The 16,851-nt window shown below is 34.8% G+C and overlaps 1 protein-coding gene across 1 annotated transcript in view; it reads left to right on the forward strand.

Annotated features, from left to right (window-relative positions):
• Positions 1–3,096: 3,096 nt before the first annotated feature.
• The window catches only part of LOC106474422, a gene marked incomplete at its 3' end in the record, with an annotated part of 14,890 nt that continues 1,135 nt past the window's right edge, over positions 3,097–16,851 (forward strand). The window contains exons 1-6 of the mRNA XM_022402722.1: positions 3,097–3,512; positions 10,715–10,895; positions 11,408–11,456; positions 12,154–12,295; positions 13,110–13,180; positions 14,090–16,851. Of these exons, the coding sequence (XP_022258430.1) occupies positions 10,744–10,895; positions 11,408–11,456; positions 12,154–12,295; positions 13,110–13,180; positions 14,090–16,851 (3,176 nt within the window). The remainder of the gene's footprint in view (positions 3,513–10,714; positions 10,896–11,407; positions 11,457–12,153; positions 12,296–13,109; positions 13,181–14,089) is intronic.

Raw genomic sequence — 16,851 nt, forward strand, 5'->3', positions numbered from 1 at the left:
ATATATATATATATATATAGTCACCCAATAGACAGCATTCCATTCCAGGAGGTGGAAACAGCAGATAGCCCAGTGTGGCTTTGCTCTAATTTAAATAAACAAACAATATATATATAAGGGAAATAATAAACACAAAAACAACAACAAAGAAATAGGGAAGTAAATTAAAATAAGAAGTCCTATCATACAAAAGTCCATAGGGTTGTTTGTTTGTTTGAAGTTAAGTACAAAGCTACACAATGGGCTATCTGTACTTTGCCCACCACGGGTATCGAAACCCAGTTTTTAAGCGTTGTAAGTCGCAGACATACAGCTGCAACACATAGGAGCAATCAATTTTCAATTTTCCCCTTTGTTATTTCAACCTTTCTTACATTTAATTTGGATTTTTTTATTATAATTCTGATTTCCATAATTTAAATGTTGTTTTATAGAAAGTAATTTGGATTTTCTGAATTTAAATATTTTTTTAGGATTTAATTAGGATTTTTTTATTTTATTTTCATCTTTGGATATTATTTTTTCTTTGTTTATTTCCACAGAATTTTTTACTGTGTGTTTTTTGTTTTCAAGCTGTATGAGAAGATTATGAAATGGGTTGCAATAGTGCTAGGAGAAGTCAGATTCAAAGACAGTTTCTTTCTCAATATGGTAAAGGCTTTCCAAATTCCTAATTCTTTTTTATGTTGATCTTGCTTTATTTGACAAAGAAAACAAGGTAAACACAATAGCATTTCACAGTTACCGTGTAAAGAGCCCTAGATGAGCAGAGCATTCCCCCATCATCTTAAGTGAAATTGGTTTTTTATGACTTAACTGTGGTCAATTAATGAGAAACATTTGGCTTAATCTGTACCGGGAATTATTTGATTTTTTCGTCCAACTCACACATCTTCCATTGTACTGTCAGCAAGCAGGCATATCACAACTCACATGGTCTAAATAATCATTAAATATTTTTCAAATCAGCCAATAAATGACCTAACGACATTAATCCTTGTTGGCATCAAGATCATGAAGACAAGTTATTTATCAGCTTCGATGAAATAATTATTTAACCAATCAGGTAGTCTCGCCTTGCTGTGTGATGTTTATAATTATCAATAACGATAAGTATATCCAAATGACATGTTTTATTGACTGATATATTGTGATTAATACCAGCTCCTAGTATTAGTGCGTATAATGTCTTTTTGTCCTTCGACCAAATTGGAAGCAAAAAAAAAAAGTGAGGCAAGTTTATACATATGATATTTTCAGTTGGTTGTCTGTTTAATTAATATATATTTATTTCTTTGAAACCATCAAAACAATGGCTTTGTGTATTTTTTATTCAGTAGACATATAAGTAAAATCCTTTGTAGTATGAGCATATGAGTACTGGCACCTTTTTAATTGAGAATTTCATCCCTGGTCCTAAGACAGGCTGTCCCCCCCCCCCTCCTCCTAATAGTCCAATCCTAAGACTGAAGACTTATAACGTCAAAACCAGGTTTTGATACCCATGGTGGGCACAGCACAGTTAGCTCATTGTGTAGCTTTGCACTTAACAACAACACAAACAAACAGGCTGCCCCGGTAAATTAGAAGATCAAATGTTCATTTAGTGAAAATAAATATACAAAAAAAGATCTCCAACAACAACAGTTTTTTAGAAAACTAGTATAGTCATTCTTGCCATATATTAATATAGGATGTTAGTATAGAGTTTAAATATATCCAATCACAAACAACTTACTCTCGTCATTTCCAATCAGAAAAAAAACTTACCATCGCCATGTCCAATCAGCAAAAAACTTACTATCGTCATATCCAATCAGAAATAACTTACTGTTGTCTGTGAACTCTTTGGAACAACTCTCTGATAAAATGATAATACCTTTTACTTTACTTTATTTGATGACGCTCCTAATATGAACACCTTGTTTTCTAAAAAAATTAGATTTATCACCCATACTGATAGATCTCGTAAATTTCCTCACTGTAGATTAATCTTTTTTACTTTTTTTTCTTGGGTGGGGAGGGAGGTCTGATAATTATTCTTAGATATGACATTTCGTACATACTCCTTCTAATATCAAGAAACTAAAAAATATTGAATTTGCAGTAATGTTTCGTTATAAGACCAGCCCTAAAATACGCTCCTTCCCCCATTTACAAACTCATAAAATATCTCCAAGTTACTACTAATGGTTAATCTTTTACAACTTCACCTCCACTTGTAGCATGAACTCTATTTACTACTTGTAGCATGAACTCTATTTACCACTTGTAGCAAGTGCCATCTTTACCACTTGTAGCATGAACTCTATTTACAAACTCATAAAATATCTCCAAGTTACTACTAATGGTTAATCTTTTACAACTTCACCTCCACTTGTAGCATGAACTCTATTTACTACTTGTAGCATGAACTCTATTTACCACTTGTAGCAAGTGCCATCTTTACCACTTGTAGCATGTATCATCTTTACCTTGTAACACGTATCATCTTTACCACTTGTAGCACATATCATTTTACTACTTGTATCATGTAACATCTTTAGCACTTGTAGCGTGAACCCTCTTTACCATTTGTAACACGTGTCATCTTTGTCACTTGTAGCGTGTATCAGTTTTACCACTTGTAATATTATACAGCCCGTATCATTGCATATATTTCTGGTTGCAACTAACCTTGGGGCTCTACGTTGAAAAGGCTCATCTTAGAGGCTAGTGAAGTGTTTTGGTGTGCCGGCTGGAAGTAGGCACGCTGTGGTATATGAGGTGCAACTGACGGTAAGGAAGAAAGAAAAACGAGAACCGCTCTCATACCTTCATAGGCATTGCTACCGTGCTGCTTGATAATTATTTAAACTTCTTTATTATGTTTACATAATTCCTACAATATCTTATAGATCTACCTCTACAGTTGAGATAACAGAATATTTTCCCAAATATTTCGTTTGAAATATATTAAACAATAGTTGAAAGGAGTGTTATAACTTGTATATTAGTCATTTTTACATGAAATTTGATTTTAAACTATCCTTTGAAAAATGTCAAAGTTCTGCCAGTAGGGAGCGTATATATATATGTGTATATCTATAAGTCAGCTGAGTCAACACGTTCAAAACCTCAGTACGGTTGGGGGGCAGTAACGCCATAATGGTCTTCCATCTGTTATTTTAAAATATTGTTATTATTTGTATTTTTGGCAGTGCTTTTATTTGTAAGCATAATACAGAAATTAGATTGAAAAGGATTCATTATGCCGTTGCGAAATATGAGAGTTAAGTTTCGAAAGTGTACTCACTGACATTACATTTACAAGTTAACGACTACGTACTACTGTTAGTGTTACTATACTATTTCAAATACTGAGTAATAGTAATACTGATAGTGTGTGACACTCAGTGATAGAATTAAATACCGTAAATCGCATAATGGGAAAATACTCGGGACTGTGTAACTAATTTCAGTTGTGCCTGTGTATTTTTCATTGATAGTATTTTTTCGTCTACTTAAGGCAGGTAAGTAATACTAATACCAAAAAGGTTAGCAGTAGTACTGTTATAACTATTGTTAATAATAATTAATACTATTAAAATATAAATTATATTTATAAGGTGATAGTCTTTGCAGTTAGACTTTAAATTTAAGTTAGCTTAGAATTATCAGCGACAAAGGTATTTAATTATATTGATAATGTTTCAAGTGAGCCTAGATATTTTGTTATACGTTTATAGGATTTCTGTAATTTCTCATACATCATTACATGTATTAATATATTATTATTATTATTGTATATGTACAACATGAATAAATATACTTTAATCACAAGAATAAAGGAAAAAGGGAGAGAATGCCATTTGAGTCTTTAATTTATGAAATTCACAGGTCATTAACAAAAATAAGCATTGAAAACATCAAATTTAATTAAATTCCACCTTTATAATCATATTGATACTGAAGACACAATTTTAGAATAACTGAAAATAATTACTCAACTAATCATTAGTAGTTTACTAATGAATGTAATCTTGTATTCTATCATAGGATTGGATCATTTGAAAATAATGCCAAGTCTGTTCCTCTTAACAATAGCAAGTTATTTTTACAATAATACTTGCTACAGGCTACATTCACTCTGACTTAAGTTGTAGGCCTAAGTTCACAAATGAACTTTCAAAGAAACTGATACAACTGCAGGCCTAATACACTAATAATGTTTAAGTTTTAACAGTGTTTTCTTGATTAATGAACTCAGTGATTGGCTTACAGAAGAAATAACTATTACCAAATAACATTACTTGATCAGTCTTCTGTCTACCAACAACTATTCGAGCTTGCACACCCTGAATAATTTGCCAATTTCTTAGTCACTGAACAATCTGCTTTTTCATTATTCGTTACTTGTATTTATAACTAATGTACAAATCTAGGTATTTGTGAAGTTTTTGGTTATCACATCAAAAATAGGAACTCCTACAGCTAACAACTAAATTAAAACATTGGAAGTAAAGCTTACAACACTAATAACTGTGATGCAGTTGATCAAATGATTTGTGTGAAGTTTAGTTTTGAACAGTTTTGCCCAGTGTATGTGAAAATGTATGGCACACAATTTCAAAGAGTTGGCAAATTATATGTATGTATAATCATTAAGGGTGGTCATTATTTTCAGTTAAAAGTTTAGGTTAAAAATTTTAGAGCTCTCTCACCCCTACTTTTGTTCCAGTGTACAACTAATGTTAGATTTTGTTCATATTTTGAGGTTTCTAATGATGAAGTTCTAAACTACAGTGGTCTGGTACCACATGTACTATGTGATATAGAAACTTTTATGTATTATACAATTATTTAAAGTATATTATTAGTTTATAGCATGTACAGTAGTATAATTATGATTTTTACATGAATTTGATGTGGTTAGTCACTTTTGCATTATTATTGTTTCCTTTTTGCTGTTAGGAAAGAATCTTCTATGATCCTGCACAACTTGAAGGAGGAACTGTTTCTGTTCTTTCTTTGTTAAGATGATGATATACTCCTCAAATAAGTCGTATCCTCTTCAACATTGTCATTTACCATATTCAAGTGTTGAACTGTCTGTAATGCTTACCTGGGTCATAATCCAGAAATGCAGATGGAATTTTGAGAATTATGTTGTGTTCTTTGGGATGAAACATTCAATTGATATGTCCTCAGACATATGAATGCACTTTGGAGGTTCATCCATGCCTTCATTCTATTTAGTGCCTTTACCATTGCTTGTCTTGTTTCTGTGGAACCAAAGAATGCCAAACTATGTAAGTTTGGAAATGAGTGTAGTATTTCAGATGTGTTTATTAATCTCTGGTTATACTTCATGACATTTTGATACTTGTGGCAAGGGCAGTATATTGAAGTGAACATGCTTTAGTTTGTACCTTGACTTCACAACCTGCCTCGGCCATCTGAACTGAAGATTTTTTAAAGATCTTGTTCATCAGGAACCTCTTACATCTAACGTATGCTTTAGTTCGTACCTTGACTTCACAACCTGCCTCTGCCAGGTTGTATTGAAGATTTTTTAAAGATCTTGTTCATCAGGAACCTCTTACATCTAACGTATGAAAGGTTCTTATTTGAATTGTTTTGCTTCTGTAAGGTTAGTCTAACTTTGCTGTGCCTCTTTCCAGGATTTTGTAAAGAAAGTTTTAGTTGTATAAATCAGCAGTACTAGAAAAATTACTGTTATATAGCATAGTATACTAAAATATAGCTACATGCTTTAAAAAGGAGACTTTGAAATAACAAATCTGATGTATGTATGTACACACACTTACCTGTTAAGTACATTGTATGAAAATGATTTTGGAGCCTCACCATGTTAATACAGCCAATGTAGCCAAGTCAGGTCATGTTCTGTCCGACTATGCATATTGAAAATAAATTGTAGTTTTCATTGTAAAAGACTTTGTCATAAGTATTTCATGTCTGAAGCATACCCTTCCTCTCTGCAGTCCATGAGCCAAATATGGTTGTTGTGCACCCCCCCCCCCCCCCAATAATACTTGCTTCTCTGGTATGCGTCTCAGTTATCGTAAGGTAAAGGAGTTTTTTAGTTCTGGGAGAGAGAATTCCATGTTCTCAAAGTATCATGTTGTGGTTGGCCAATGAAGTGCTTCTGATCATTTGAATATATCAAAGATTGAAGATCTCAGATTTAAGGCTATCTCTTTTGTCTTATCTGCTGAACCAAGTAAGTATGCTTGCTTCACAGCATCTCCTACAGATATAGTAAGGTTGTACACCAGGTATGATCTGAAATGACCAGCTGAAGACTCCACTTCAAATCAGGACTTACGGACAGCTCTTTTCCTCTACTGGTCCATTTTTTGGGTGTTACTTCTGTGGTTTTTAGTATCATATGGGCTGTCTGTGGTGCTACATTTGATATTTCTCTTTTTTGGTTGCTCTTTTGTCTCTAGCCATTGCATTCTTTATTCATGTTCCATGTCTGGCACCTTTCAGTCATTTACCTGTCCTACATCTAAGAGTTCCTCCATTAGTCATGTATTCTTATGCAGATTGGAGTTCTGTGTTTGATCTGTCCCACCTCAGTCACTTCTTAGTTCTTTACCTTTTTACTTTGTCTTTTATCACACTCTGGTTGGCTATTTCTCCAGGACTGAGAATGACCAAGGTTGACGTTTCTTATTCTTATACCCACATTCCTGTTTTTCATCCCTTGTGGCGCTATCTTAGGTTTGTTTACCATGGGGTTGGGTACAAGTTTTGCACCTTGCCCTTTGAGCTTGTTTTGAATTTGTATGTCTTTGTCTCCAGTTCTTCATCCACTTGCCGTGGCTGTCAATGTGTTCAGACAGGATTGGAACCAGTTTATACATTTATTTTTTCATCCCATTGTCATCTGCTCCGGGTGATTTCGTTCATCCTTGTCACTTTGTGTCAGGTCTTCCTGGTTGCTCCTTCATGGCCGACACAGATTTGTTTTTCTCAGCTACTCCAGCTTAATCAGTTCTTTTTGTTCTGGATTGATTTTTCTACCTTTAACTTTGGTGGTTTGTATGGCATATTCTTCCTTTTTTGTTTCCTTCCATCTCCCACCTTTAATTCTGGTTGAATTGGGATGGCGATGGCCTATGTCCCATACTTTCTCTGGGTTGCTTCATTGCCTTCAAGGCTTTTTTCCTGTGGTTCCTTTTCCTGCTGTTTCATTCCTTGGCACCACTCCTCTGTTTGTAACTTTTTCTTCTTTGTCTTCTTTTTTTCTTGTAATCAATACCTGGTGTCTTCACTCTGTTCAGACACCTTCTCTTTTATCTGCATATCACCTGTGTCATATATTGGAGGTACTTTTTTCATTGAGCACTGGGATTACACATCATATGTTTATCTCCCATTATCTGCTACAAGTAGCTATTTCTTATTTGTTGGGGTAACATCTTCCACGGATCGCCATCCTTCACTCTTTGGTGAGACTGTGATCACGTAAGTTACTTTTTAGTATATACGCATCTTGTTTTTAATGTGTGTTTGTCCCTTTTTTCTTTATGGATCCCACACTCTGTGGTGAGTGGTGCCTGTCCAAGTATATTTAAATTAGTCAAATCTGCACTTTAAGGCCATGATGACTTAATAATTATAACTTCCAAGGCTAATAAAAGCTGGGGTGTTCCATAATATAGCTTGTAGGTTTTCCTCACATATACATGCTTCGTTAATATGACTGTTCTGGACTGTACTGACAGATGGACTTTATGGGTAAAGCAGAAGAGGATAGCTACCCATTACCTGCCATTACTTAGATTAAATAAATCAGGTGCAGTCTGCTTTTCAAAATAGGGTTTTCACTATCACCCATTGCATTTTCTCCGGTTTTGAAGTTCCCTTGGACTCTCCACCATATTTTCTTTCAGTGGAGTAGAGAATCTTTTACCACTCTCCAGTTCCAAAACTCTGGGGTGGTGGACCATGGAGGTACCCTCCTGAATATGATCTACGATACAACAAAATAATGAATTCATTCAGTTGAAAGTAGGGTTGTGGTGTTCTGCTAGTGTATGTGATGAAATGTCGTCTGATCTGATGCTCCATCTTTGAATGAGTCTATCCAATGGGATGTTGTAGCTTTGGAGTGAGCCATCAAAATTGCAGTTCACCCCTTCGATTTGGATCCCTCATCCTACCTCCACACAGATGTTGGTTCCCAGTGACTGGATTTTGGTTTCAGAGCAGGACCAATCAACATAAGTCCTCACACATGTATTAATTGTGTCTCTGTTTTCACACTCAATTGGCTTCATGTTAATTGTTAACATATTTGGGTCATGGTGGATGAACATGAGGGTTCCTATGATTCTTTCTCTTGTGCTACCCTTCGAAGATTTCCATATGCTGGGGGTGATTCCCATCTCATTGTTTTGAGTGGGTTATTTCACAATAAAGGGACAACTTTATTATTACGATCATCCAGATATTGGGTTTCTGGATCAGTGAAACATTTTATCACTTTGTTGTCATGTGTCCTGTTCACAGATTGAGGGGGGGGGTGATATTTCTCTCTGGTCTGCTGAACTTGAGGTGAAGATGGTATGATCCTCTTTCCTACCCTCACATGTATATTGGTTCCTGATAGCTGATTTTTGGAATGTAGTTGACTTGCCATGTATAGTTTGTCACTTCCTAGCCACTCTACACTTTAGGGCACATCCTTTTTACTCTCACCCACATTACTGTCATCTATGGAATTGAGATTCAAATATCAGATGGTTCGGATCCCTGTCCCATCATTGTTTTCTCCCTTTTTCCACCATCTCTGCATCACCTCACGTGTAGTATACCTCGTACAGATGTGGTGCAGTCTCCCATCTATGATCCTCTCCTATGAAGGTCTATCCATTTAGGGTGCTCTTCAGATGCTTTCAAGGAATGCTGCTTAGTTTTTCCCTCACACCAATAGGTAGTTACCTTCTCTCAAATTTCCCACCCTTCCTCCCCCACTGAAAACAAGTGCATTCATTTTCTGCCAAAACACAAAGTGATAGTTTGGTAGAATTGAATAGAGGGAGTCACCTGCATCAGGAGGTTATGTCACACTCCTATTAGTGGAGAGTTGTTGCACGATGATTTCCAAGCGAGACGCAGGTGAACCACATTGACTGTGGGGTACATGGGAGCTCAACGCTTGTGGCATGCAAACAAATATTTGCATATAGAGAGCAGCACTGAACAAGAATAGCTATTTATTTCAGCGGAGGTAAGTACCTATCAGAAATACATTTTCAGTGTAGGAAAATTATAACTTTCAGTGGCATCCTACTGCCTATGAACTTCTAAACAGGAAAATTATAACTTTCAGTGGCATCCTACCACCTATGAACTTCTAAACAGGAAAATTATAACTTTCAGTGGCATCCTACCACCTATGAACTTCTAAACAGGAAAATTATAACTTTCAGTGGCATCCTACCGCTTATGAATGTTCGACATAATAGATGAAATGGTCTAAATAAATAGAAAGATGAACTAAGTAGATGTCCTGACAAAATGGTCTACATAAATAGAAAGATGAACTAAGTAGATGTCCGACAAAATGGTCTACATAAATAGAAAGATGAACTAAGTAGATGTCCGACAAAATGGTCTACATAAATAGAAAGATGAACTAAGTAGATGTCCGACAAAATGGTGTTCATCTTTCTATTTATGTAGACCATTTTGTCGGACATCTACTTAGTTCGTCTTTCTATTTATGTAGTCGGACATCTACTTACAAAATGGTCTAAATGGATGTTGAATATAACAGACAAGAGATGCTAAGTATAAGTAAAGCTTATATACTGTAAATAATGCCCAATATGAATCCCAACTAGATATCCAGCATATATGACAAGGTGATATGTTTGTGAAAGATGTGATATTATGAAGGTTGATAATAATCTAGAGGGTGTATGGGTTGAGTTGTTTGATGGGAAGGGAAAATTATGCTTTATGACCCCTTTTTACAAGTCTCTTGATCCTAAAGTTGATTTTGATATGTACATGCAGACTGCGTATACTGTTAATAAAAAATAAGCTTATTTGTATGAGAGGCTTCAGTTTTAAACATATCTTATATTAATACTCAGGTTTTTGAAGTATTTCATGCACATGTTTCCAAACTCAAGCACAAAAATCTCTTTATATGGTTCAGAAAAATTGTTCTACACTAGTGAAAAAAGGTTTTAAAAATACATTAACTTGAATGTTTTAACACTGATAAAAATTAATTGTTTATATTTATGTTTGAGTTTACGAACATATGTGTAATATACATTATAAACTGGCTTGCCCATGTCATGTCCTATCCTGTCTTTGGTCGAGTAACTACCAAAGAAATGAGAGTGCTATCAGATTAATTTGTATATTCATAGATGACCTGTTGAGTAAATGACTTGTTAATATATGATAGCCTTTATCACTACACATATTTTAATGAATGTGTAATATCAAATACAAGATGATTCCAGTATAAACAACAAGACAGCAAGAGTGTGTTTTGCACTAATTAATTAAAATAACACTTGTTTAAGTCTATTAAACTAAACTTCTCTACCTTTGTTTTTATACCATTACAGTCAATCATTGATGGACTTGAATTGCATATACCTAGAGGAGTCTTTTTAGTTTATAAAATTACATTTTTCATTTTGAATAACAATTTTTATTGTATTGTCTATTACAGCTGAGGTTTGAAAATCCTGTGGATTGAACATGGGGGAGAAAAAGGGACTACGAGGGTTGCAGGCCTGGTGTCAAAAGCTGACCGAGGGATACAGAGATGTCAACATCAAGGATTTGAGTTCTTCGTTTAGAGACGGTCTTGCCTTTTGTGCTATCATTCATCATTTTCGGCCAGACCTCGTGTAGGCGTTTAGTACAAATACTTGACATTTGACTTTTGATTGAAAGCTTATGATTGATGTCAAATTCTATGCAAATATTTTAGGATATTAAAACAGTAGTTCTATTGAATGAGTACTGGACTAGACAGCTCCTTACTGTAAGGTTTCTATATTTTTTATTATCAGCAGTTGAACATGTCTTTTTTTTTCTTCCTGTGTATTTCGAGTGGTTGTGATCGACAGAAAATATTCGATACCTATGAATGTATTTACAGTTACTTAATATTGTTATGAACAAGATTTGGACAGGTATGTACACAAAGTAAGAAACATTGGAGTTGAACTATGAATTATTAAAGAACATCTGGTATTTGTGTTAATATTATTTGTTCTATATATACATTCAGCAACAAGCTATCTAAGTAGTGAAAATTGATCAATGGCTCTAACCTAAAACTGATGGATCTGTAGATTGTACTTTGTGATTGTATGCATATTGTTTCATTACTAATGTAATTTTCTTGTTCATTTAGAGATTATGAGTCACTGTCGAAGGAAAACATTCTTGAAAATAATAATCTGGTGAGTTATAAAGATTTACAACATAGTAACAACATGGAAAGGACACTAACTTACAAATATGTACACTGTAATATACTAATATACGTAAAGATTTACAACACCTTTCCATGTTGTTACTAAACACTAACTTACAAATATGTACACTGTAATATACTAATATACGTAAAGATTTACAACATAGTAACAACATGGAAAGGAAACTAACTTACGAATATGTACACTGTAATATACTAATATACGTAAAGATTTACAACATAGTAACAACATGGAAAGGAAACTATCTTACAAATATGTACACTGTAATATACTAATATACATAAAGATTTACAACATAGTAACAACATGGAAAGGAAACTAACTTACGAATATGTACACTGTAATATACTAATATACGTAAAGATTTACAACATAGTAACAACATGGAAAGGAAACTAACTTACGAACATGTACACTGTAATATACTAATATATGTAAAGATTTACAACACAGAAGGGAACTAACATACAAACATGTACACTGTAATATAGTTTTTAATTGTGTTGTAGGTCATTATTCATTAGTTATACTAATATGATGTAAAGAATAAAAAAAGTGTGAACTTGTAAGTGATATAGGATAGTATACATTCCTCAGCATGGCATATGTGTGTGTATCCTGTGTACTCAACTTTATTTGAACCTGAACATTTTATATTCAGGCCTTCAGAGTTGCAGAGAAACAGCTGGGTATTCCTGCTCTGCTGGATGCCGAAGATATGGTCACAGTAGAGCAACCAGACAAACTGAGTATTGCAACCTACCTGTCTCAGTTTTACCAATACTTTGAAGGTGGCCAGCAACGTAAGTTGTGTTTTCTTTCCTTAGGTAAACTGGGATTGTGCTACCACAAACAAAATATATTAAGTATTACACACTGCACAGTGTTAAAAATATTTGTGAAAAGTTAAGAAAAATGTACATACTTGAGAGCTGAATAAGTTTTTTCTCATTCTAATAATTTGTAAGAAAAAAATCATTCCCAAGTATATTTCAATTAAATTATAACAGCTGTTTTTGGTACTGTAATCATGTTATGTAAAAACTTGTAGAGCTATTGAGATCTTTAGCTTTATGAACTGTAATAATGTAAGGTATTAAACATATTTAGGGCTACAAACTGTTAAAATTGGAGGCAGACTGGTGTTGTACAGCTGTAACATCAAGTGTTACAAACTACACCAAACACATTTTTTCTCCAACAAGAGTAACAAGTTTGGTTGAGTTACTAGACATTAATTTAGTTTAAGTTTGGTTGAGTTGCTAGACATTAATTTGGTTTAAGTTTGGTTGAGTTGCTAGACATTAATTTGGTTTAAGTTTGGTTGAGTTGCTAGACATTAATTTGGTTTAAGTTTGGTTGAGTTGCTAGACATTAATTTGGTTTAAGTTTGGTTGAGTTGCTAGACATTAACTTGGTTTAAGTTTGGTTGAGTTGCTAGACATTAACTTGGTTTACGTTTGGTTGAGTTGCTAGACATTAATTTGGTTTAAGTTTGGTTGAGTTGCTAGACATTAACTTGGTTTAAGTTTGGTTGAGTTGCTAGACATTAACTTGGTTTAAGTATTTTTATCTTGAATTCTAGCTAACTTTATATAAAAAATTCTTTGTTTACAGATTCAAGTATTAAAACTGCAATAAAGAAGCGACCACTCAGCGAAAGAAATACTGACATTTTTCCTAATAAGGTACGTTAAGGTCATTAAGGAACTCAAGGGTGAATATTATTTTGTTAAAAATTTACTTGTCATGTAACAATCAATTGGATTAATTGAGTTATTTGAAGTTCAATGTGTTAAAAAAATCATTGAGGTAACAGTATCATTTCAACAAGGAAATAGTAATCGTATGGGGTCAACAAGGAAACAGTAACAGTACCAGTATTGGGTCATCAGAGAATATAGTACCAGTTTTGGGTCATCAGAAAAAATTGTACCAATATCCAGAGCTGGACAATTAGTGGTATTTGGTAATCAGTTAATCAACATGATTTGCACAGTGTTCCTCAAAACTATGACCAAAAGAGTTGTGGGTGTTGTTAGCCAGTTACCTTCCCTCTATCTGGTCAGCAGTTCAAAGTTAGAGACAGTGGCCATAAATAAAGACAGGGCAAGTAAGTTTAGTGGTAATGTGAATTGAACTCAAGACCCTCAAATCATGAGCAGCTCTCCACCCTCCAAATCATCAGGCTTATGCTGGCCCAAGACAAAACATACTTAGAGTAAAAAATATTATAATGATAAAATTGGGTTTCAATTCCTGCATAGAAAGCTCATTATTTCGATTATTTGAATAGTTGTAATGATAATAATAATAAGCCCTTATTTTGATTATTTGATTATTTTCATGACAACAGATGTAATGTAATTTTGATTAACCAGTTAGTGTACTTGACACTAATAGATGTAATCACTGTTCATAATAATTGATTAAATTGGTCGACTCTACCTCTATGTCATAGTAAAGTTACCTTCAATTTTTACGACACAGAAATTATTTTATTATGATTTGGAGGTAATTTTACTAGAACTTGAAGGTAATCTTATTATGGCATTGAGGTCGTGGAAAAAAACTTAATATACATTTTTATATTTTAGATACCAGCAGTGGTTTCACCACAAAAGTTTGAAGTTTGTCAAGTATGTCGGCAAAGAGTGTTTATTCTGGAGAGACTGATTGTGGATGGAAAACTATACCATAGAACTTGTTTCAAGTGTACTAAATGTGGAGCTCTACTGAAACCCGGAGCTTATATAGAGGGAGATAACTCTGGGACGTACGAATGTGCCATCTGCCCAGAAGAGGAGATTTCACGACAATCTCAACCTGAGCACAAACTGAACAACGAAAAAATCTCATTTTCACAGGAGGAGAAAGTTCCACCCATAAAACCAGAACGGGAAAAGTATAAAATAGCAACTTGTTCGGCCATTGCCCGCCAACAATTTTTAAGCAGTAATCTTCAAGATGAGAGAGACGATTCTCTCGCTTGTTCCTCTGAAGAAAAAGATACAAAAAATAGTCCTGATTCATCAGACTTTAGAGAAGTTAAGGAATTAGTAAATAGGAGTCGAGACAAATCAGATTTGATCACTACAGAAAACGTTTCATCAACTGTAGAAAGTGATGTTAGCTTGTCAGAATTACCTGTAATAATAGGTAAAATATCTACTGACTCGTCTCTGGTTTGTGTAGCAGACAGCCAGGAAAAAATTGCTGTGCCAGAAAAAAGCAATGGAAACGAAAATAGTAATTTAGAAATGTCAAATGAGAACAATCACAATAATGAAAGTGACACATTGACAAGTCTCCATATATCCTCAAATATAACAGTAGTAGACGACGCAGTTAACGAGACCATCGATGTCTTAGCAGTAAGTGGTACAAATGAAATTGTTGATGTAAAACCTCTAAGTTTGCACACTGAAAATAGTACATCAGAACAAGAAGATGAAAAGGAAGATAGGACAGTAACCAGTATGTCATCTGGAGCAAGTAATGATGTCATAGCAACAGTGAGAGTAAATGAAAGTGATAATACAGTAACGTCAAATAGACTTTACAGTGAAAGTTACTTGAAGAGATCCATAGGAGAAGAATATGTCACAAAGGAAGATCAAAGAAACATCGATTCACAGGAGCAGGCAGTTAAGAGCAGAGGCATATCAGAACCATTTGTTTACAAATCCCCTTTCATCAAACGACAGTCTTACTCATCATTTGGAATTGAACTACCAGTTATTCGCTCCTCAGTTTATGGTTTGTCCAAAAAAATTGGTTCCCCATCTATGGATAGTTGTGAAAGTCCTTTAACGTTTTCTTCACAGCTGAATTTGAAACTAAACCAGCAGGTCACAAGTTCTGGTACCTCAAGTCAAGACATCGGTGATCCTTCTGCTGTTGGTGACAAAATGGATAGTCCGAGAATAGCGGAGACTGGAGCCGAGAAACATGCGGCTTCCAGTGACGTTGGTTCAACGAATGAAGAAGCAGGAGAGAGAACTCCTAGTAGTTTGGATACATCTCTTGCACATTCCTGTGAGGAAGGATTGACTGATCAAATTTCTAGTGTGTTGGATGTGAAAATGCTACATCCTGATGAGAGGAATGCGACAGATCAAACTTCAAATGTGATGGAAGCAAAATCACCACCTAGTGAAGTAGAGATTGTAACTAATGAAAATATGACTGGTGTTTCGGATGTAGCAGAACTGCCTTCTGGTGAGGTAGATACCTCAGTGAATCAAACCACTGGTATTTTGGATGTAGCAGGACTGCCTTCTGGTGAGGTAGATACCTCAGTGAATCAAACCACTGGTATTTTGGATGTAGCAGGACTACCTTCTGGTGATGTAGATACCTCAGTGAATCAAACCACTGGTATTTTGGATGTAGCAGGACTACCTTCTGGTGATGTATTTACAAAAAGAAAGGAAATTAAGGATGATCTAAAAGTCGGAGAAATAAATAAAACAGTAACATTGTTGAAAGATGATATTGTAGACTACCCTGATGAGTTAAACCCATTTGGTGATGATGAAGAAACTTCACAAGATGAGAGTGTTGATTCTGAAGTTTACCCAGAATCTTTAAACCCATTTGAAAGTTCTGAAGATGAAAATGATGACTACCACAAAGCACAGACACTTCCACTTCGGAAGATGGAAGTTTATCGTGAAGATTATGATTGTAGTCTTAATCCATTTGGAAGCACAGATGAAAGTGATACAGAGGAAACCATTAAACCTATAATCTCATCACCTGAAACCTATTGGCAAATAAACAAGCAACAGCAGTATCTAAGAGGAAATGATAAAAGTTCTACTGTTGCAGGTCCAGCGAAAGCCACAACGACTCATAAAAAGAGGAAGGCACCAAGCCCACCAGTAAATAAAGATATCACTAAAAGTACTGAAGTTTCTGGCTTCCAATGCTTAACACACAACTCATCTGGAAAGGTGGCCAATGCTGAAGATACAGCTCAAGGTCCAGTTAAACTGGCTGAAACTCCATATTCAAATACCAGTCTTGTTATTAAAACTACACAGATTCCAGAAATTAAACCAGCTACACCTTCACCCCTCTCCAAGAAAAGAGCTGCTCCAAGGCCTCCTGCAAGTCCTCAGACTCCAAGCAAATCAGAAGGCATGCAACCTAATAAAGAGGAATGTCCAAACACAAGTGAAGCACAAAAAGACAATGGAGAAATTAAGCTACAACCAGAAGAAACACAAAAAGATGAAGACAATGGAGAAATTAAGCTACAACCAGAAGAAACACAAAAAGAGAAAGAAAATGGAGAAATTAAGCTACAACCAGAAGAAACACAAAAAGAGAAAGACAATGGAAAAACTAAGCT

Source organism: Limulus polyphemus, unplaced genomic scaffold (assembly GCF_000517525.1).
Source record: "Limulus polyphemus unplaced genomic scaffold, Limulus_polyphemus-2.1.2 Scaffold7206, whole genome shotgun sequence".
NCBI lineage: Eukaryota > Metazoa > Arthropoda > Merostomata > Xiphosura > Limulidae > Limulus > Limulus polyphemus.